At 45.3% G+C, this 23,909-nt stretch overlaps 1 protein-coding gene across 5 annotated transcripts in view; it reads left to right on the top strand.

Moving 5' to 3' along the window:
• Window positions 1–23,909, top strand: part of ATN1 (atrophin 1) — a 206,966-nt gene that overhangs the window by 56,552 nt on the left and 126,505 nt on the right. For all 5 annotated transcript variants that reach the window (XR_014966892.1, XR_014966893.1, XR_014966891.1 and 2 more), the window contains exon 3: window positions 6,143–6,280. Coding sequence is in view for 2 of the 5 variants with exons in the window: in XM_085619841.1 (XP_085475967.1) it covers window positions 6,143–6,280 (138 nt within the window). In the remaining 3 variants the exon portion in view is untranslated. The remainder of the gene's footprint in view (window positions 1–6,142; window positions 6,281–23,909) is intronic.

The following is a 23,909-nucleotide window of genomic DNA, read 5'->3' as shown; positions in this document are numbered from 1 at the left end:
TACTGCTCAGAGTGTCCTAACTGTGCATGCCATTTGGAACCCTCCTCAAAACCTACCATCTAGTATCTTTAAATGTAGCCAAAATGGCCATTAATCTTACAAATTAAGTTGTGTGTTGGCCTCCGTTATCTACAAGTGATAAAAGTATTCCCAGTCATCATCTCCCCACTTAACCCCCAGTCGTAAAAGAATGTAAGTTACCACACAGCCTCCAGTTCTCATTTCAGTTACTTTTATCAGTTGATCGGCCTTTGTGTCTGTACTGTGGCATCACCATTGTTGCGTGGAAGGGCCACAGGGACGTTGTCGCGAATCAACTTCTGGCATTGTCTATCACTTCTCTCTGGGAGGTCATGCCCATGTTATTTTCCTCGCTGCTCTTCTTCTGCTTCAACATTGTCACAGGTCGGGCCTTGTGTTCTTGAGGGGCTTTACATTTTCATACTCTCTTTTACACCACTGACTTCTCTTTCCCTTGCAAGTAAAATCCCAGGCCCACTGGTAATGTCCACTTATATATGGCTTGGTCCCTTTGCAGTACTTTAGTCAGTGGTCTCTTCTTTGTAGTAAACTGGTTGCAGAAATATTCTTGAATAATAGTAACTTACCTTCCCTAAATAGAAGTGTTCAGATTTCCGGACTGTCATAATGATTTCTTCCTGAAACTCTTTTATGTTTTGCTACAATTTCTCGTGGCCTGGCACCGGATTCTTTCAAATGATGTCCTATTCTATGCCCTTTCACAATGCCTAGAAGATTTTCTGTGGAGGCACTTAAGAGCTTCTTAAACTGTTCTGAGAGGCAAGCATAGATGTAATAGCGATCCAATGCTTTAAGATTTCTGATGCAAATGTTATCCACCTGGGACCTGTTTTTGAGGTCTTCGAATTTTCTTGTACTTTGCGTTTTCAATTCTAGGTTTGGGGCGGTGGTATGAATGAGTTGTTTGACGCCTCTCTAGAGTCTGGACGATTTCTCTAGGATTTCCATCCTTTGTTTTATTGACAGGCTTTCACTTTTGAATTCTGCAATATCTTTTTTAATTTTACCTTACTGATTGGATAAGTCATATACATGGCTTTCTCGCGGCTGTTTGGTAGTCCTTCAAATCATCTTTTGTGATTGGAGTGGCCATGGCTTCGAATGTGTCAGTCCTTCTTTGGTTCTCAACTAAGACTGTTTTGTTGCAGAAGAATTGGTCTGTGGTGCCTTTCCCTATAGTTTTGGAAGATTTTCTATGTTGACAGTCAACATATTTCTTGCTGCATCCCAACTCCTTTTGTTAAGTGTGACTGTGGCAAAAGTTATTGTATCAGTCAGCATATTAACCCCATTTTAAGAGATGTATTCATGCCACTTTTTCTGACTGTGTGCTGGTACAGTGATAGCATACTCAAGATCCCACTGTGTACAGGATGCGAAATGTGTATGTGTCCTCAGCTTATACCTAAATGGCGGGGGTCACCATGGTCTGTAGTATTCTCTGACAGGACAGCATATCAGTTATCCTGTTATGTCATTAAGATTCAATAGTTTGATGTGTGACCTCTCTCCACTCATTGGATGACCTAATCATGGTTGTGTTGTGATATTAAATCATTGATTTGGGGTATCAATTCTAGGCACTGATGTGGGTTCCTGGTGTGATGGATGTAATTAATGCAGTCCCTGGAGGTGACTGACCTGTATTTCACGGTTGTAGTATCCACCATGGTCCTTCTTCTAGTAGCTACTTCCAGGGTGGTGCAAAAGGCTGTCTACCCTATTGGATGAGAAACAGAAACACTGGTAACCAATGTCTAGAGCCTCGTGCTTCGGTCCTTCTTCACTGGCCCATCCTGAGGTTCAGAGTAGGCACACCATCCAGGGTCGTTTACTGCCCTGTCTTTTTGGTAGGCCACTGGCCCCCAAGCGTCTTTCACATCCCTGCACCGCTCGCTAACCCTCTGAGGGCATGCAAAACCTCCCCTCTCACCTAAAGCAGGGGCGAACAGCTCTGTCCTGCCCCATCATTCGATTGGCCAGGAAACCAAGACCTCCATCATCACTTAAAAGAACTGGGTCTCAAAGGATTCTAGAGATTACTGAAGTCTCTTAGTCCCCATCTCATGGAATAATATTTTTGAAATGTCTCAATGTTATTTGTATTAGAGCACCTTGCTGAGCATGGGCTATAAACCTTTTTAAGTCATAACTTGGCATGTAAGGAGATAGAATGATTCTATTATAGCTATATGAAGATACAGACCTACTATGTTTAAAAACAATACTAAATGGGCATTTTGTAGTATGAAGGCTTTTTTTGATGTTCTTTTCCCAGCCATCTTCCACCGCCTTGAGTAAATAAGGGCTGCTTGACCAAGCTAACCTGGCAGAGTGAAGTATATAAAAGGATAAATTTGGTGATCCTGTTGAAATACAATAGTGCATCAGTCCCTGGATCACCAGTGGTAAATGAAAGTACACACCTCAGATGTTACTCATTAGCCCCTGACTATCCTAGGACCCAGAGAAAAGGTCTCATAGGAAATCTGGTAAATAATACCAAAGAAGCATACAAATATAAATTGTAAATGTAAAAACGACAAAGTAAAAGACCCATGTCTGTGTTTGAGAGAACAAAACCCTGTTAGTGAAGCCAGCAGGTTAGAAAGACCTCTTAAAATTATTGATATTAAAGAAATACTTCCAGGGTGGTGCAAAAGGCTGTGTACCCTATTGGATGAGAGACCGAAACACTGGTAACCAATGTCTAGAGCCTCGTGCTTCGGTCCATCTTCACTGGCCCATCCTGAGGTTCAGAGTAGGCACACCATCCAGGGTCGTCTACTGCCCTGTCTTTTTGGTAGGCCACTGGCCCCCAAGCGTCTTCCACATCCCTGCACCGCTCGCTAACCCTCTGAGGGCATGCAAAACCTCCCCTCTCACCTGAAGCAGGGGTGAACGCCGGTCTCGCCACTAGGTCCCTTCTCAGCACAGCTCTGTCCTGCCCCATCATTCGATTGGCCAGGAAACCAAGACCTCCATCATCACTTGTGCCTTCCTCTTCAGCACTGAGGCACAGCTATCCCACCACAAGTGCCATCTTGATTGGGCTGAGCCAGTGGTGGTGCCCCCTTGGCGCCTGGATTCCTGCACTCAATGGGGCACCAAAAGGTTAGGGTGTCTCTGCTCTGTCTGCGAGCCTGTCCTTCTCCAGAAAGGTGTATGGTGGTCCCTGGAGAGCAGCGTATTTCCCACTGCCAAGGAATTATCAGCAACATTATTGAAGCAACTTCAGCTAGTGTCGCAGCTGCTGGCCAAATGGTATTGGATGCAGAAAAGTCTTTTGACCATATGTCCTGGATGTTTTCGTACTTCATTTGAATAAGGTTTTGCCTTTGATCCTCATTTCCGAAAATTATTAAAATTCAAGCTTGAAGAGTATACCTCTCTCTGATAGCTGACACGTTTGAAACGTCCCCTCTGTGTGCTTATTTATCATTGCAAGGGGGTCCTTGGTTGAATATTTCTCTTCATCCCCTTCTTTTATTCATCCCATTAGAACTCCTTTCTCGAACAGATCACAACTTCACTGAAAGCCCTCTTGTCAGCATGTGTGTCAGGATGTACTTACATAACCCAGCAATAGATAGTCTTATGATCAATACTAAAAAGTATACATAAATCATTTTCCTCTGGATATCCAGTGCTTCTCCTTTGTGCCAAGTACTAGAGGCCTTCAAGGGGCACTAAACCGTTTACAGATATCAAGTGAATGTTCAAACAAGAGCCAAATTAGACATGGTGAATATTTTGGAAGAATTAAAATGTGTCCTTGAAAAGTGTGAGCTCTGCTTCCTGCGATAGAAAGAAGAGAATCCATCAAAATGATTGCTCCAGAAATGAATTTTTGCAGACCTGCTTATAAACATACCTACTATCTTCTCTGCAAACAATAAATCATTCATAAATTCTTTGTGGAAAGATGAACATGCAAGAGTGTTATGAATGAAACTGGCAATAAACCAAAATCAAGGATGATTTTAAACTTCCTTATTCTGAACGTTGCCACCAGGGTTCCGGCATTTAGTGAGCAACATGCTGATTACCAATCAAGAATAAAATATTTGGTCTACCACGTTTTAAATTGGAAATTAGCTTTTTCTCAACCCAGACATTGCTCGCACTCCCAATCATTAACCATGCAAGAATGATGGCTCTGGTCACGTGCAATGGAGTAGAAGCTCTATTCTTATGTGTATTGACCTGTATTATAATCATAAATTCCTTTTTCCAATTAATAAATACCATGTATGGTGAAAAACTGTACTTCCCTTCCCAAGTGCTGATTGGAATCCTGTGCAGAACATCAATTATAGTCACTTAAACAATTTCCTGAAAAATCCCTAAAAATATGTCATCTGTAATGTATAGTGAAGTAGCTAGACAGCTATGTGAGAAGAGATGTAATTTCTCTATTTTTCTAATGATGGAAATGTGAGAAATGGGGAAAGATATGAGGCAACTATGCATTGATGTGTGAGGTAAAGATCAGCTGTTTAACATGTATGCAGTAAATAGTAAGGGATATATGAGCAATTGTGTACCTGTGATGGTAATCTGAAGTATTTGATTTGAGAAAAGAGTTAACAGCAAAAGTGTGACTAAAGTAGGCCTACTAGTGACGGCATGAGCAATGTCAGATAAAAGGATTTGAAATCACTATTGTCATTTGATTAGAACGACTCCTATACGTTATGCACATTGTTGATGGAGATGAAATAGATTTTTTTAATCATTTGCAGCGCAGTTAAGCTTATAAAACACCAAAAATGACATTTGTGCGAAATTTATAAAACTAACAAGACCATCATGTTTGAGTCACACAGAGCTACAACCACCAGATTCAATATTTTGGAGAAAAGCATTATTTATTTGTAACAATGTTTTAAGTTTGACTAATTATAAATAAACCATCCACAATTAATATGGCATAGAGCAGTATCATAATTATAATGAATACTGGCAAAGTGTAGCAGCAGAACCCATATGTAAGTTCAGTGATCATCTACAATAGTTGTAGTTGTACAAGTAAACATCCATGACTAGTTCAATGAAATATCAAAGTCAACATAATTTATCCAAGCATTTGTGACTTAAAGGTAAGATAATTAGATCGTCTTATGTTTGAAAGTATCATTTAGCTTCTACACCGTCATTTGTACTATCAGGTGTTTTTGGGGTTTGGTTGGATAGGTATATGAGTAAAATAATCTTTAATTAGTGGTAGCATTGCCTGGTTAGTGGGAGAAGAGGATAGGAGGGAAGGATGTTGGGTACATATGATAGAAGCCTGAGAAATGTTATTTAACTTAAGCTAAAGGAGTCAAAAAAGTGGGGTAGCTGATTATGGGAATGCGGGTAACTAATTCCACAAGTGTAGGCAAAATTGAGGTAACCAATCACAAGTGTGAGCAAAGTGAAGCAACAAAAGAAGTATCTGGTAAAGTTGACAATGTAAGTGTGGGAAAAGTGAGAACCATGGACCGACCTCAGGAACATGAAGTAACTGGCAATCTGTATGAGGAAATTGGTTAATCTTATGAAACAAGTGAGGAAGATGGGTACCTTGTGATCCTAGTGTGCACAAAGGGAGGTAACTAATGACACAAGATGTAAGAAAAGTGGTAAGTGGTTGAGAGGGGGTGGACACATGGCGGTAACTAATGAGATCTGTATGAGGAAAGGGAGGTGATTGAGGAAATGAGGGTGAGCATAGAGGTAACTAAAGACACAAGTATGAGGAAAGGATGGTCACTAACTAAACACGTGAGATGTGTGGAAGGTAACTAACAAGACGGGTGAGAGAGAAAGGAGGTACTTAAAGACCCAAGTAGGAGGAAAGCGTAAGTAACAAAAAGTGTGAAGAAATATGGGTAACTAACAAGACAAGTATGAATACAGATAACTGATGACACAAAGGTCGAAATAAACGGTAACTAACGGTACAAGTTTAAGAAAAGGTTGATAAATAACGACAAGGACCTAATGTCACAAGTGGCATAAGGGAGCCAGCCAACCGAACAAATAGGCATCTAATTAATAAAAAATGTGAGGAAAGTTGTTAAATATCAAATTTCTTCATTTCATCCAACTTGAGATGTCGATGAGGAGTGGGAGGAAGAAGGAAAGCCCTGGACCGAGAGAGGAACGGCGATCAAGGGGGCGGGCCTCACCTGGAGCTATCAGCACTTCGAGCAGCGATAGTAAAGCTGAGAAGAACAGACAGACCAACAAGGTAGGGACTGGGCGGTTTGCCCTAAGGAAGGGCTTGAGTACATTCTTACTTGCAGTATGAAGGTCAAAACAACCTTCACTTCTACTCTTTTGATAAATATTGTATTTACTTTTACACTGTCTTGGTGAAATAAAAAATTTCCTTTATAGTCTGTGGGTTAAGTTAATGTTTTAGCTGGGCAGTGTATACATCACATTCGTGGTTCCTTTGGCAATCCTCGGATAAAATGGTATTACCATCTAGAGCAGACGTCTTCAAATATTTTTTAGGTGTGAGGACATCCTCTGACAAAATGTTCTAGAACCTGGTACTCCTCATCATTGACGACTAGCGACAACCATAAACACCTCCAATCCCACAGCAAATCATTTTTACAGTGGGGAAATAATATTAGATTAGGGTTTACAAAACCAAAAGTTTGTGGGTGACTGTGGTTCGGTGTCAGAGGCTTACCACACAGTTAAAAAAAAAAAAAAAAAAAAGTCTCCAAAAAGAATTACCTAAAAATGCACAATGGTCCTTTATTTGTCACAAAACATAATTTGATAAAACGTATTCAGATGATAACAACCTTTCTGTACTGATGTGATGTGCGTACCTGTGGTTGCACCTCAGTATCAATTTAACACCCAACTAGAGCAATAAGCAACGAAAAAGTGACCAGTCCAGCTTTGCAAAGGACCTTCTACTGCGCGGCAACACATGCCGCTGCTTTTTCGTTACGTTTAAACCGTTAGACTCGAGTAATGAATATATTTTTGGGGGGGTTAAAATCAGCAGATGATGCAGCAGATGATGGATTATGTGGCAAATCTATAATTATGTTAAAATCGCCGCGGCCAAACAATCTCATATTTCCAGTGGGCCTGGGTATAATGGCTGCAATGCATGGGCTGCAACTTTAGTGCAAGGCATCCGAGGAGAACCATACTATATTTCATGGGATGTTGTTGGCTTGGCTTTTACAGCTGCATGGATCTGGAGACAGCTGAATATCATTCATCATAATTAAAACATACCATTTATAATCATTAATGATGAACTGCAAGGTCCAACTAGGATGCTTTCTTTAATTCCAGGGGAAGAAGTGGTCCTGTAATCTTCTTTCATACTGTTTTTTCTAAACCGGTTTATTATTTTTAACATTATGAAAACTGAAGCTTCTGTTTTAGCAAAAACTGACTCCTGATTATATTAGTTTGCTTCTATTGTTAACTTCAGTCATGTTTGGAGGGGGCTAGAGGACCTTGAGAGTCTGGACATGGGGCGGGTCAAAGATGTGGCTAAAAACAGAATCTTCTGTACGTTTATTAGGTCTTTTACCGTCAGACAGGCAGCTTAAGTGAAAAATGAATATAAAAAGTTGTTATATGTCACTGAGAAAGAAATGCACTGTAGTACATTATGAAACCGCTTTTATTTAATGCACTGCAGAGGCCTGTGTGCAACCATAGAGCTAGAGAATTAAATCTTGTTTGGTACAGTGAGGAATAGTGACCTGTGTATTTTTTAGTGCTACGGTGTTACAGCCTGTGACAGAAAGCACTGTGAATATGTAAGTCATTATTTTTTACTTGCATTACACACAGTATAAGATGTGCTACTACAAAATGCGCAAAATGTTTTTCAATAAAACGATTCTTCCAAAATATAGATTTTAGTAATACCCAGAGCGTACGTAATGCTATTTTTTATTTGCAGATCTGTTCTCAACACCTCCACAGGGATAGTAAGTGCTATGTAATACAATGACAATTAAAAGCACACACTTCACAGCTCAGTTGTTAACTCTTTGCTCTACCACTCAAAAAGAAGCTTCAAGTGATTCGATCAATTAAAGCCTGTACCGGCTCCCAAGCATCCTTTACATTTGCAGATTTCCCTTCACAATTGCTGATTGGGTCGTTGTGCACATTTGCATTTCTTTCAGGCAAGCAGCACACTGGCAGAAAGGCTTGTTTAGCTGTCTGCCAGGCTTCGGTTTTACAGCACAGGAGAGTCCCTGAAAGACACTTCAGCTGAAGAGGCTGAGGAATGTGCACCCCGCTCCCCATGACTCCACGGCCCCCCTGGGGTCGTTCCCCACAGATTGAAGACCTCTGATCTAGAGCCTGGGTACTCAGTGGTCAAAAAGTATAGTCTGCGGTATGCTCAAGGACCTCATTGATGTCAGAAGGGTTTGGGTCATGGGTTATGTGGGCTTAGTAGGAGTGAAGCATGTGTGGCGTTGACTGAGAGTCATTGAGTTATTTGAGCGTTTCATCCCGTACTCCCCTTCTCTAAACGATGGGTTCAGTGTCCAGAAGAGAATTGGATTTGACAATAATGCGTTATGCTGTATTGGAGTTATTCCTCTACCAGCCCCTCGAGACTTCTCTGCATGCTGTCCCTCCCTTTGGCGAGTTAAGTACACAAAGGACGGAACTTGAATTGAATGAACCAGTAATATCTCGCTTATCTGTGAAACGCTGACAGTGCTTAGAAACTGGTTCAGTGAAAGTAGTCAGTAGCTATTAACAAAATACCTTAAACAGGACACCCAACAAGTTGTGCAAACACAAACACCCAGCCGCCACCGCTAGACGTGGACCAGTGGAAATGTTTAGCCATCGCGTTAGGAGACTTCAGGTTGAGTCCTGGCTTTGCCACTTTACCGAAAAATGCTGTTTGTGCGCTGTGTATTAAACAGCTGGGTAGATTCCCCATCATAGTGGCCTTTCTTAGGTGAGAGTAGTGCCTGAGCCTCGCCATCGTGGGAAAAACCCCTCTGACTTCAGTTGTTGTGTAGTAAGCAAGATTGGAACCATTGAGGCAGAAGACATGGTTTAATCCCAGCCCCTTGAAACAACCCCTAGTCTCATAATCCACTCACTGAAATGCAGAGTACTTGGAAAATTATAGTCCTTAGTCCTGGTTTGCAGCCTTTGTACTTTTGCTTCACAAACTTACTTCATCATGGGCAGATCATGTCCTTTATATTCCTCTGTTCCTTTATCTGTCATTGTTTGAGAATTTCTAAACATTCACAAAGCATAAAGTGAACACTTAGGACAAAATAATTTTAAATAAACATATTCTCTGATGAGGACTCGACCAGGTTTATTTATATATGATTGATTAAACTGGAGTTAGTTAAAATGACCAGTCCCTGATTATTTAAATACCCGGATGACCCAATTAGTCCTAAACTATTATCTTTAAAGACAGAATGTTTTTATATTATCATGACAATGAAGCTGCGTAAAATGGCAAACTTCACGCATATCTTACTTGTGAAAAAGATTCTAGCTGTTACAAAATAATATTTTTCTTTTTCCAGACAGTGCAAAGGCTTACATGAATTGTGTCACAGGTCCCCAGCCTTGCTATTAATTCAGTGTGCCTAATGTTGAGGTTTTAATACAGCCCCCTGTTGGACTAGGGCCCATGTCTTGCTGGTCCATGTCCCTTCCTATAGGTGGTCAAGGTGTTGTTTCTTAGTGTCTCCAAACATAAAGGAACATATGTTCCTAAAGGTAATTAGTGCAGGACACATCCAATAGTTCCTTTATTTTTACTACAGTTAACGTGTAAGTAAGTGAGTGGCCTTTGTTTGACATCCTTCTATCTATCTGACCATACTCAGTTCAGTAAACAGCAGTCCAGTGCTGCTGTGCAACAGAGAGCCACAGGTAATGGTAGATGACTGCACGTGGCCAGTGGGTTTTCCATTGAGAGTCCCTGATCTACAGTTTGTTGGTGAAGGGGAATATTTACTTCTGAATTGACTCGCTCAAATTAACATTTAATACATTTTAACATTTATTTTGCATCGTTAATCTTTTTGGGATTCACATGCTGTGCATTATTCTGCCATCTAGTGGTTGGGGCCAGCGTTCTCCGGTGTACTAGTTGTCCTTCTTTCTTTCTTTTGTTTTGTTTGTTGTTGTTGGTCATCGACAAACCCACCATTTGGTTTCTAATCCAGCCTCTCCTGATGTCATATGCCCTTCCCAGAAGCTTTCACATGTCGCCATCTTCAGATTCTTTATTTCTGCCGTTGGGCCTGGAAGCTTAGCTGAAGGCTCTCCCATCTATGGAAAGAAGACGTTTTGAAGAAAGTTTCATCGAGGAAACGGCAAGGAAGTTCAGCCAAAAGAGGTACTGAATAAGAATAATTAGATTTTAAACATCGAGGGCGAACCAGAGAATGAACGGACTGGGGGCCTCCTGTTCTGAGGGATATGGAGCAGACACCATTCCAATTCTGCCCAAAATGCTACCATAAATTCGCACAAAAAGACAACCATCAGGTGTGTAACCACTGTCTTTCACTCAACCACAAGAGCGAAGACTGTGAGGCCTGTGCGGACTTCAAGCAAAAGACTCTGAGGGCAAGGGACAAGCAGAGGCAGGCACGCTATGCCATGCTGGGGCAGAAGCGGGCTCCATCGCTAAGCGACCTAGATTTGTCAAGCAATGACGAGGATAACATTGCCAAAGGGGCAGAAGGGGAAATCTTGGACGCCGAAACAAGAATCATGGACGTGAGAAGGAACAGCGCAAGCACAAAGAGAAACTACCCCAGGTAACACCAAAGAAACATTCAGAGGGAGAGTCTCGAACATCAGACTCTAAATCACAGAAGGCTGCCTCAGTGTCAAATCTCGACAAGCAAAGGCAAGCAAGCCCGAAAGAACCCCTCAGGTCCCATAGCAAGGACACCCGAAAAGATGACGTCGAGGGGTTTTGATGTCGAAAGACGAACGAGGTCGAAAGGTGCCAAAAAACGGGATGAGTGATATCCTGATGAAGGAAGCCTCGACGTCAAAAAGAAAATCGACGACAATGCCACAGACCGATCCGCCGAAATCAAGCGAAAGTAGAGACACCCCAAAGCCGAAATGGTAGTTTGGTGAATCCCTTCGAGAATTTTGGATCCCTCCAAAGAATTCCATGAAAAAGAGCCAACTGACAAAGACGTCGAATAACTTGAACCCCCTATGACACCAGAGCCACAGGAGGAGGAAGAAGAACAGGAATACTTCTTTGACGAAGATGATCCTGATACCATGGCGATAGGTATGTTTCAGGAGACGGAAGGATCAGAATATTTGGAGACTCAGTGGCAAGACGCTAACGGATTCCCCCAAGGAGGGGATTGACACACATCCATCGAGGCCTTCGCCTCCGGATGATATGGCAATGTATGGACTTGTAATAAAAAGAGTGGCTGATAAATGTGGAATGCAACTAAAGGAGGAGAAAACACAGCTTCCTCCTGGAGACATTGCTGCCTTGTCAAAATAGAAACCAGTTCCTACCAATGCTACCAAGAATTGTGAATCAAGGTAGTAAAGCCTTTAAGGAACCTGCAACTTGCAGTGCAGTAACACAGAGAGCAGAGAAAAAGTAAAGACACTCTTCCAAAGACCCTCTATTTATAAAGGGAACAGCCCTTGCTGACTCCCTCATTGCTACTAGAGCCGGGAAAAGAGCAAACATACCATTGACATCCGGACCAATCCCGGATAAAGAAAGAAAAAGCCGGATATGGTGGGGAGAAAATTTGAGAGAAGTGCAGCAACCCAATGGCGAGTAGTCAACTCAATACCAACACCGGGATGAGATGGCAGAGCTAATGAAGCACCTGCCAGAACGATATCATAAGAGGGCACTTTCACTGGCAGAAGAGGGAGGAAAACATTGCAAATACTTGATTGAAATCAGCACTAGACACAGCAGACACTGTAAGTAGACAAAAGATGGTCGAAACAACACTGAGACGTCATGCGTGGCTGCGGGTGTCAGGTTTCAAGCCAGAAGGACAGGCCAATATAATCAACACGCCTTTCAATGGGGAACAACTGTTAGGAAGTTCAGTGGATGAAACCCTTTAACAACTGAAGAAGGATAATAAAACTGCTAAATCAATGGGAGCCCTGTAATTTAGGGGAAACCTCCAGAGAGGATCAACATTAGTCCGAAGAGTGGCTGGCAGAAGAAGTTTCTCAAACACTACTGCGCATAAGGGGTTTCAGGGCATAAGCCAAGCACACCCACCCTTACAATAACGGCAGCATCAAACACCTATGTTTTTCGGTGGCCCATGAGCATTTTCAGTTCGCTGTGCTCCATTTTGCCCTTACCAGCGCCCCTCCAGTGTTTACCAAGGTGATGGGGGTGGTTGCAGAACGCCTCAGCACGACTCATCCTGGACATCCCCCGCCGCAACCACATCTCCGGACATCTGAGAGACCTGCACTGGCTCCCGGTCAACAAGAGAATCACCTTCCGTCTCCTCACCCACGCACACAAAGCCCTACACAACCAAGGCCCAGGATACCTCAACAACCGCCTCAACTTCTACGCTCCCAAACGCCAGCTTCGATCGACCAGCCACGCCCTCGCCGCCATCCCCCGCATCCGAAGAGCCACCACAGGAGGAAGGTCCTTCTCCTACCTCGCCGCCAAGACCTGGAACTCCCTCTCGACCCACCTCCGCCTTACCCAGGACCACCTCGCCTTCAGGAAGCTGCTCAAGACCTGGCTGTTCGAGCAGTAGCGGACCCCCCTCCCCTAGCGCCTTGAGACCCTCTGGGTGAGTAGCGCGCTATACAAATGCTTTGATTGATTGATTGATTGATTGATTGATTGATTGCAGCTCATCTGTGGAGATCAGGGGTTCCAGTCTTCCCCTATCTCAACAACTACCCGTTAAAAGCAGGCTCGCCACAGGCTGTCGTCCCCCACATCCAGACTACTGCTAACTTCCTTAATTCATTGGGGTTCACTATCAATGTACCAAAGTAACACATGGCTCCCTCTCAGGCGTTTCCTTCCATCTGAGCTGTTCTAGACATGGTACAGCTTTAAGCCTATCCTCCCGGAAGGCAAGTCCAGGATATCTGGGCTAAGATGCCGATATTTCAGCCTCTATCCTGGATTTCCGTGAGACGGACTTTGAAGCTGCTGGGCCTCATGGCCTCCTGCATCCTGCTTGTGACACATGCACATTGGCGTATATGGACTCTGCAGTGGGACATAAAGTTTTAGTGGGTGCAGGATCAGGGTCCGACATGGTCCAGATATCGGAGGGAAACTGCAAAGGACCTTCAGTGGTGGCTTAAGAATTGTGATTGGATCAGCAGCAGGCCGTTCTCCCTACCCCAGCCAGATCTGTCAGTAGTGACAGATGCATTACTCTTGGGATGGGGCGACACCTGGAAGAGGTGGAGATCAGAGGACTATGGTCTATGCCGGATTCCGGACTCCACATCAACCTGCTGGAGCTCCGGGTGATCCGAATGCATTGAAAGCCTTTCTACCCTCCATCCAGGGAAGGCTAGTGCAAGTGTTCACAGGTAGCACCACTGGCATGTGGTATTGCAACAAGGATGGTGGGGTAGGCTTGTGGACCCTTTGTCAAGAGGCCGTTCATCTCTGGACATGGCTGGAACAGCAGGGCATTTCCCTGGTGGTTCAACATCTGGTGGGTTCTCTGAACGCCAGAGCAGACACACTCAGCTGAAAATGTCTAACGGATCATGAATTGCGTCTCTATCTGGAGGTGGTGCAAGGTCTCTTTCAGCATTGTGGAGAACCTTGGTTAAATCTGTTCACCACCAATGAGAATTTGCAATGTCAGCAATTCTGCTTGCTGGAGTTTCTGAAGGCGGCTCTCTTTCTGAGATGTTGCTCCTCTCACATGGAGCTCAGGCCTCCTGTACGCCTTTGTGCCCATACCAATACTCCCCAGAGTTCTCAAGAAGATCGGGGACAACCGGGCCCGAGTCATCCTCGTGGTCCCAGAATGGGCACAGAGAGTCTGTGTAAGAAAGTGGCTCTGTATATACTGTTCCCAAATAGGTACAGTGTGCACAGAGTCCACAGTCCCCAGAGGTTTGGCAGAGGCTAAAGTTAGATATAACCTTACTCTCTAAAGTGGTAGCTTGGTCGAGCAGTAAGGCAGTATCAGAGGACAGTGTAAAGCATTTGTTGTACACACTCAGTCAGCAAACGGTCTCACACACTCAAGAACTGAACTCTAGGCCAATGGTTTGTATATAAAAATATATGCTTGTTTTGTTTTAGAACCAACAATAGGTATCAAAATATACTTTCTCAGAATGAGATGCTTTAGATAAATACTTTCAATAGGCAATAGACTTTTGAATGTAATAGATACAGTTGTTGCAATAGGCAACACAATTTCAAACACAATTATACATTGAGCTCAATGGGAATTTCTAGTTAAATGCAATTGATTACTTTTTGGATTACTTTTCTTACCACAGGACTGGATCCCAGATTCAGTCCTGGGACAGTTCCTGGAAACAGGTAAGTAAATACGTTTTGGTTACAGTAGTGATTTGTAAGGAATATTATTGTATTTTAAAAGTTGACACTTTGAAACTTTTTCACATAGAATCACCAATGTTATCCTATGGGAGGAAATTCACTTAGCAGGTGAGTGGGGTTATTGTTACTTTTTCTAACTCAGTGTTGGATCCTGGATCCTGCACTGGGGCATCTCCTGTAAACAGTTGAAAGAATGTGTTTTTGTTATACAGGCGATTTTTAACGAATATTTGTAAGTTTGCAAAATCGACACTTAAAAGAATTTCTGGTGAAAACCAGGCAATGTTATCCTATAGAAGGAAAATCAAGTTATAGGTAAGTACGTGTGAGAAGTTGGCCTGGTATATGATGTTCACTAGTTAAAGTGACCACCTTGTACCATGCCAAGCAACCCTTATGGTGTGGTTGTAAGTCAACCTTTTCGGACTAGCTGCCCTAGTGGTAGCGTAGGCTAAGCAGTCTTTGAGGCTAAACTCGTTAAGGCGTGTTAAGCAGGCTGTTTTACCAAATGCAATCCCCCTTTATACCCATGAAAGGACACCACACAGATCTATATTGAAAATATATATATATTTATTTCTCAAAGTATCCCCTAGACTCTTTATGAGCACGGGAGCACAAATCGTTAAACAAGACAATGTTATAATATACAGAAGTTGCACTTTATATGGATGGGCCCTGGTGGCCACTCAAACCATATACTAAAATAGTGGTATAAGTACCACGAACAGGAAAGTGAAAAGGCCTAGGGCCTCTAGAATCGCTGGGCCTACAAGGAGCTAACTTCAGTTAGTGACCAGGAGGTCCACGGGTCGCGTGTGCAGTGAGGAAAGTTACACGCGGGCTCCCATAGGCTTTCAATGGGTGCGTAAAAGTTAGAAAGTTACTGCAGAAAGGGTCTTCTGAATAGACTACGATCTTAAGATTTGAAACACAGACACTAGAGATGATTTTCTACACTTGGGCACCGGAGTGCCAGCTTTACCTCACCCACAGGAAGCGGGTGCATAGGTCTCGAAGTGCGTCGGGTTTCTTCTATCGATTCAATGGAGCCTGATGACAAAGATGCTGCAGGCGGTCGGTCCAGAAGAGATGCGGTGGATCCAAGAGTGGATCGGAGTTGTAGAAGACCTGAAAGCAGAGGGGACAGTGTTCACAGTCACTAGCCAGTGACCGGCGTGGCACCAGGTAGGTACCAGGCGATGTCGGGTGCAAACAGGTGGTGAAGGGTAGCTTGTCTCCGCAGCCACGTGGTCCCTGAAGGTCGACGACGTCCAGGAGTCGGTTCACGAGCTGTCCCACGCAGGCTCTCGCTGTCGGCGGTGTCGGCGACTCAAAAGAAGTAAACAAGCCTTGGCAAAGGCAGGAGTCGTGGAAAGAGAGGAAAGCTGATTGTTCTGACCAGCAAGGTCAGAGGGGCTGCTCTTTTGGAGAGCAGCTAGGGCCAGTCTGGAGCAACCAGACCAGCATTGTTAGTTTCAAGTTTCGTCGCCAAAATGGCCACTAGCCAACGGGCCAGGGACCGGGCAGGCGCGTCGAGATGCAAAGTGCAGAGGGGCCCCACGCAGATCGTGGAGATGCTGGAGGGCTCACCTTTGGTGCAGATGCTGCTCGATGGTTGGGCTTCTCAGGACCCAAAGCACAACTTGGAGGGAGCCTTGCACTTGCAGCTTGTCGTCGGTCTTCCAAGATGGCTTGCTCCACGTGTCTCGGTGCCTCCACGGGTTCCTTCTTTGCAGGGACTGTGGATCGGGCTGTGAGAGGTCTGGAGGTCCAGGTCTTGTCGGGCTCTGGGCTCGGGCTCCGGCAGGAGGCGGCGGCAAAGCAGACGTTCAATAGCTGGTTGGTGCTTGCGTTTAGCAAGATGGTCACTCCCTGACCATAGGGGAGATTTCCTTCAGTCCTCTGTGCAGCAGAGCGTCGAAGTTCCCGTCTTCTTCTTGTGGTTAAGTTGATTCCAGGATGTCTGAAGTCTTAGGACACAGCTCCTACCTTTAAGCGGATTCTCGTCCCAGGTCCAGGGCTGAGGTGCCCCAGGACCGGATTGAACTGGCATATGCACCGAGGCTCCTTGTGAGCCTCAGGCATGTCTGATTCCTTTCAAGCCCTACCTGACCAATACACAAAATCCTGTCTGGGGTGGTGCACGCACCTCCCCTGGCAGGAAACCCTTTGTCCACACCTCCCAAGCTGGAAGGACTCCCAGCAGCAGGAGGGCAGACTTGTGTCTGTGGTGGCAGCATCCATTTTGTGGAGCTGAGGCTATGTCTGATTTTACCCGGGTTTCAGGTACTGTACATGTCGTGTCCCTCTAGAAGGGTGGAATGCTAACCCTGTCGCCAGAATTGGCGAGGGGTTAGTATTCCAATTCGTATGACACCTTACTCGACATGTTTTGATAAAGCCAAACCAAAGATAGCATTTAACCGCGAGGTTCATAATGCACTTAAGAGTATATGGTATGACGATATCTGGAAACAGTAGAAGAAAGTTGTTCCGACCCCTGCAGACAGGCTCAGCTCATGCCAGAGCACCATCTCACATGGAACCAAGCACTCTGCCTTCAGGATTGTTAAGGCCTGCCATAGGAGTGACTGATAGGTTAACATGTGTCCCATTTAAGGTTAGGTATAGGTATACTACACCTAAGTAAGAGGTGGTTACACCAACTTACCCCAGCTGAGTGATCAGCCAGTTGTGTCAAATTTGTTAGGCCAAGCCTGGGGTGGCATAATACATGCTTCAGCCCCTGGCAGGCCTTAGATACACCAATGCCCTGGGTACCTAGTGTACACTGGTACAGGGGCTCACAGGGTGATCCACTTCCAATTGGTTATGCACCTAGGGTGCATAGTGTCAATTTACAGAGAGAGCAGACAGGCTGAGACCCTGAATGGCAGGATCTCAGGCCTACTAAGTCGAAAAACCAGCTAGACACTAGGCAAAAATTTGGGGGTAACCATAGTCAGATATCCACCTTCCTACAGTACGGTTGTAATTACTTTTCAGGGTCAGTGCTGGGCACCAAGATCCAGCACTGGGAACTCTCGTGATAGCAGGTGAGTAAATTCGTTTTCGTTTTTCGGCTGATTTTAGATGAATATTTTAAAGTTTCGAAATTCGACACTTGGAAGAATTTCCAAGTGAAACCAGTCAATGTTACCCTATGGAAGAAAAGTGAGTTATCGGCTTTTGGGTAAGTACTCGACTGGCAGAGTTAAGTTCTGGGCATAGACTCAGGGGTCTCTTAGGGTCAGGTAAGTACAGTTGTTACACCCTCAGCGGCGCAGGGGCAGCCGGGTGCAGAGTGAGTTAGGCCCAATGTTATCCTATGGGAGGCAGGGGGCCTTTGGTTGGTGGCTGCTGGCTAGCAGTCCACGCGGCTGTGGGAGCTGGGCTCCTGGTCACTTGCTCAGGGCAAATTGGGAAGTAGATTAGAGTAGAGGTTGCACTGCCAGGGGCACTCGGGCGGCTGGGTGCAGGGTGCTTTTGAGCTGTCGGGCGCTGCTTTTGAGCCGTCGGGCGCTCAGTGGATTTCAATGGAGAAGCTCAAGAACGAACAAAGGCTGCAAGCTCAGGGACGAAGTTTCTTCAGGTGCGACCACCACTTCGAGAGGTAAGTTGGGTAGTTGGAGGATAGGTAGGCACCCAGGAGTTGGGCACTGGGGGCTGCAGGGCGCCGGGTGCAGGGGTGCCTTTTGGCGTCGGGAAATCTTACCCTCTGGTGGTTGTGATTGGAGGGGTCCCTGGTTCTGAGGCTGCAGGTGTCATCAGGAGTGTCGAGGTGGGTCCTTGGGTGCTGGATTCGGGGTCACAGTCGCCGGGTGACGTCCTTGTGGTCTTTGTCCACTCCAGCACAGGCCAGGCTTGGCGGGTGCAGTGTGTGCAGGTTTGCGGTTCCTGGCTGATGCCAGGGGTCAGTTACTCGCTTTGAGCAGTACCACTGCTCGTGGGAATCCCAGGTAGTTAGTCACAAGGCAGTCCGGTCCTCCGGGGTTTTTGAGGTTGCTGACCACTGGAGATGCCGGGGTTTAGCAGGAGCGGGTTCGAGGGTCGACAGGCCGGTAGGGCTGGGGCCAAATCAGTTGGTGTCTTCCTCTTGTTAGAAGCAGCACGGCAGGTCTTCTTGTTCCTTGTTCTTCTTTCATGTTTCAAAATCTGGATCTGAGGAAGGAAGGTTCAGGGTGCCCCTAAATACTAAATTTAGGGGCGTTACAGGTAGGTAAAGGGCAGGGACCAATGGGTCCCTTCCCTGGGGTTGCTACACCCCCTATCCTGCCACTCTCCTGTGGGAGACAGGCAGCAGCCTAATCCTGATTGGGCAGGGCTCCCCATCTTCAAGATGGCTAGAGCCCAGGTATGTGCTTCACCTCACCTCCCCCACCTGATAGGTGGGTTTGGCAGAGGCTGGCACACCCCCTTTCCTCACTTAGCTTTTCCCGCCAATCTTCCCGCCAAAGAGGGGGTCAGAACTGGTGGGGGCCAGTTGCTGAGTACAGCAAGTGGCCTGGAGAAGCTCACAAAGGCGGCATGCCTTTTGAAGCTTCCCCTGCCCATCCTGGGGGAGGAGACCTAGCACCTCGCCCAGGATGTGCATTGTTGCAGGCCCAGGAGAGCGGATGGCTCTCTACCCAGGGGTCCAGCAACATGTCTGCTCTGTGGCAGCCTAGGCAGTCCCTCAGACAGGACGTGGAGTGTAGGTTAGGTTCAGGGGGCATCTCTAAGATGCCCTCTGTCATGCATGTTACAGTAAATCCCTCACTGGCATCAGTGTGGGTTTACTGTGCTGAGAAGTTTGATACCAAACTTCGCAGTCTTCAGTGTTGCCTTCATGGTGCTGTGGAGTTCGTGTTGACGACCTCCCAGCACCATATACTCTTAATGGCAGCACTGCACTTACAGTGCCCAGGAATGGACCTGGGTACTGTAAGGGCACAGGGATCATGAACCTGTGCCCACACCATTGGCATAGGGCACCCAGCTAGAGGGGTGACTGAGGTATGCCAGGACAGTATGTGTTGTGGGCATGGCACACAGGGATGTGTGCCATGTCGACTCCCTGTTTAGTTCTGCACCAAGACACTCAGCCTGCAAAGGCAGTATGTGTGTGTCAGGGTACAGGGCTCTAAGGGTGGCACAATAAGTGCTGCTGCCCTTAGGGGCATTCTCTGGTCACAAGGCCCTGGGTACCTAGTGTACCATTTACCAGGGGCTGGCATGTGGCCAGAGATGCCAATTGGGTTTTGGCTGTTAGGCAGTTTTTAGGGAAGGAACACAGGCCCTGGGCACCCGATTGGCAGGAGCCCAGGGCACACCAAGTCAAAGAGCATCAGTAGTCTGGCAACAAAAAATTAAAAAGGGGGGGGGTTTACTGCAACAAAAACCCACTTTCTCACAGTCTGGCATCCTGAGCTGTTGAGCCTGGGCATCGGTCCTCTGATCAGGCTGCCCCTTCAGAATGATCTTCTGCCGCAGCAGCTGGGGAGGGATCTCCACTCAAACTCTTCTTGCTTGGAGATTGAGCGGCGACAGTTGACCGTTTTTGACCTTCCACCGGAAGTCTGTAACGTTATCTTGGCAGCCATGCATCTCTCTACCAAGATTATTACGCCTGCCATTGGGCAAAATTTGTGACCTGTTGCGCAGAAAGACACATTGATCCCCTTACTCCCCAGCCCCCCCCATCACAGGTTCTGCTGTTCGTTCTATCCCTTGCCCAGAGGGGCTGTGCTCTGGGCACTGTTAAGGGATATCTTTCAGCCATCTCTGCTTTTATTCGGTTGCCTGACCGACTTCCCTTTTCCAATCCCCTATTGTACATAGGTTTTTTTTAAAAGGTTTGCAGTGTAAATTTCCTTCCACTCCTTTTGTTATGCCTCAGTGGGACCTTAATCTGGTCCTGACATTACTGATGTGTGCTCCTATTGAGCCCTTGCATAACTGTCTTCTCAGACTCTTAACCAGCAAGACGGCCTTCCTGGTGGTAATATCTGCCCGGAGGGTCAGTGAGCTTCAGGCCTTGTCATCCAAGTCTCCTTATCTTAAATCTAGCCAGACAAACTTCTGCTTCGTACATGAGCTTTTTTCTTCAGACAGTGGTCACTCCATTTCACAGAGGCCAAACCATCACTCTGCCTACCTTTTATGCTCCACCTCCTCCCTCCAAGGAAGAGGAGTGACATCACCATCTGGACCCAAATAGAGCGTTGTTGCTCTACCTTGTCTGCATGAAAGAGTTCCTGGTGGACAACCAACTCTTCGTGGGGTATGTAGGAGTGAAGAAAGGATAGGCAGTGCAGAAGAGGACCATTTGACGATGGATCTTACTCTGTATCAAAATCTGCTATGCATTGGCTAAAAAGCAACTCCCTCAGGGTTTGTGTACTTTTTTCACCAGAACTAAAGCTGCCACTACTGCGTAAGCTCGGCTGAGTTCCAGTCCTGGACATCTGCTAGGCAGTAACGTGGGCTTCCCTGCACACATTTACCAAATACTACTGCCTGGACAGTCAGGTCTGTAGGGATGGGCACTTTTCCCTTTCGGTCCTGCAGGACTTCCTTGCGTGGAATTGGTTCACAGACCCCCCTCCGGGGAGGTATTGCTTGGGTATCTATTCTAAGGTAAAAAATCAGCGCCTAGAAGTTTCTTTCAGATGAACAAGTTCCTCATCTCTGGTAATGCTTTATCTGTTAGAGACTCTATCTAGCTGCAGATTCCTTACCGACCCACCCATACTCCCTGCTCTGCAAACTGATTTCTAGGGACAAGGCTTTTCCCTTTCAGGGCCCTAGTTTTCCACACCAGTGGTTAGTGACTCCGTGTTTCTGACATGGAAAGTTGTGAAAATAATTGACGTCAGCGTGCGTCGGTGGCACCTATACAGGCACCGCAACCTCACTTCCTGTGTGGATGCCAAGCGGAGCTGGATGGCGCCACCTACTGGCGTGCAGAGGTACTGCTCACGAAAAATATTCGGATCCAGTCTGACGTCTGGGGATAATTCTAAGGAAAGGAATCTGCAACTAATTGAGTCTCTACCAGATAAGACATTACCGAAGGTCAGTAATTTGTTCATCAGGGAAACTAATTAACATATTTTCAAATTCCAAAGCAGGATGGAACACTACCTCCTATACTGGACATCCACTTTATAAACAAGTTCATAAATATCCAAGAATTCAAGATGGCAACTTTGTAAGATGTCATACCTCAGGTAAAACAAGGGGACTATATGGTGATCTCAAAGATGCTTACTTACTCATCCCAATGAAGCACAGACACAAAAGAAATTTGTGTTTTGTGGTGAACAAGACACACTATCACTTCAAAGTATTGGCCTTCAGAATAAAATCACATCAACGGTGTTTACAAAGTGCCTAGCAACAGTGGGGCAAGGAATACACATATATCCTTATTTAGATGCCTGGCTGGTATAACTAACTCTCTAAACAAATGCAAGAGAGAAAAAAATTAAAGGTCATATCACCACTTTTCCGTCTGTGGTTTTCAATAAAGAGAAAAGTAATCGCCAGAACAAGAATAATTATTTTTGGGGAGCAAGAATTACAAGCAAAAGCTTTTCCTTGTGAGAAAAGGATAGTAACAATACTTCAAGAAACTCATCTCTACCAGAGCTGTCGGTGTCTGACAGTGAGGATAGTTGGGAAAATACTGGTTATTACACAAAAAGTACAGCAAGGGATGGCATGGTGGAACAGGTCATATTTAACAGTGGTTATTAGACAATTTACACACCCAACTCCCACAATGACCATCACCACAGGTGCCTCGCATATGGGTTGAAGAGCCCATATGTGCAGACTCCAGCTCAGAGGAATATGGACAGAACAGGAAGCGGTACAACATATCAAGAGAACATCAGAAATAAATCTATTTGCAACTCCAGAGAACGCAAAATGCCAGTTTGTTGTGTCCAGACAACCACACCACCACGCCCTAGGGAATGCAGTGTTGATCGACAGTTCGGGAACATTTGCTAACCTTTTTCACCCAGATTCTGTTATACAAGGTAATAAACAAATGCAAACAGTCCAAAATGAAGTTAATGCGTATTGCTCCACTATGGGCAAGCCAAACTTGGTTCTCAGACCCAATAGAATTAGCGCAGAACAACATTCAGAGATTATCGAGGCAACAAGACCTGCTATCTATGCAAGGGGGGAGAGTTCTTCATCCAGAACTAGAACCTTTGAGTTTAGAAGCATGGCTCTTGAAGACTTTGAGTTTGGACGTCGAGGTCTACCAGAAACCACAAAAGTGATTCTCAGCGAAGAAAGTACGCCAACAACAAGAAAGTGCTACATAGCTTAATGGGAAAGATACTCGAGGTGGTGACCAAAACTGGGCCTATTAAAGGAAAATACTAAGGATGCTGCAGGCCTAAAGTACCTCACACCCCTACTAGATGTCTAACTAACGTGTGCCTCACTAACGGTACATTTAGCAGTAATAGTGGCCTACATAAGAGGTCATGTAGGTAAGTTTCTTCAAAGCACCTGTAAAACGGATAGCACCACCTAGAAGGGTGGCTGCCCCTACATGGAACTTAAATCTGGTATTAACATAGCTAATGAGGTATCACGGCCTGGATGGGGGGCTCTGAGGAGGTGGAAAGGGCTGTGCTGACAGCCTTCTTGCATATGGGAACGACTTGGAGGCAGCTAGAGGCCTCCATGGATGGTGGGTGCTTCTATATCAATCTATCGAGGTATCGGGCGCTATGCTGGGGGAGGGGGGCGGTGGGTGGTGGTAGGGTACTAGGTGGTGGACGATTCAATGTGACATGCTTATTATGTTCTGTGTTGGAAATGCAAATAAAAATAATTAATGGGAAAAAAAAAAAACATAGCTAATGAGGAAACCCTTTTAACCCTTACTCAAGGCCTTTCTAAAAATGATCACTTTGTAGACAGCATTCCTTATTGCAATTACATTTATTCGCCGAGTAATTGAATTACAGGCACTTACGATCCAAGTGCCATATTGTCAAATATACAGGGACAGAATAGTCATGAAGACCGATCCACAATTCCTACCCTGGGTAATGAATTTCTACATAAACCAATAAATTCAAACGTTTTTCTAAGAACCAAGCGGAAAGAGCATTCCACACACTGGATCAAGAAGGGCAATCGTACTATATAGAAAAAACAAAAACAACCTGGAAAGCAGAGCAAGTATTTGTGTCATTTGCAGATAACAGCATTGGGAAACCAGTGACAAAGGGTACAATCTCTAGATGGATTATTGAAACGATCCAAATGTGTC

Source organism: Triturus cristatus, chromosome 7 (genome assembly GCF_964204655.1).
Source record: "Triturus cristatus chromosome 7, aTriCri1.1, whole genome shotgun sequence".
NCBI classification, from domain to species: Eukaryota; Metazoa; Chordata; class Amphibia; order Caudata; family Salamandridae; genus Triturus; species Triturus cristatus.
Note: the sequence above shows the minus strand (reverse complement) of the source record. Positions and strands in the feature narration are given on the sequence as shown.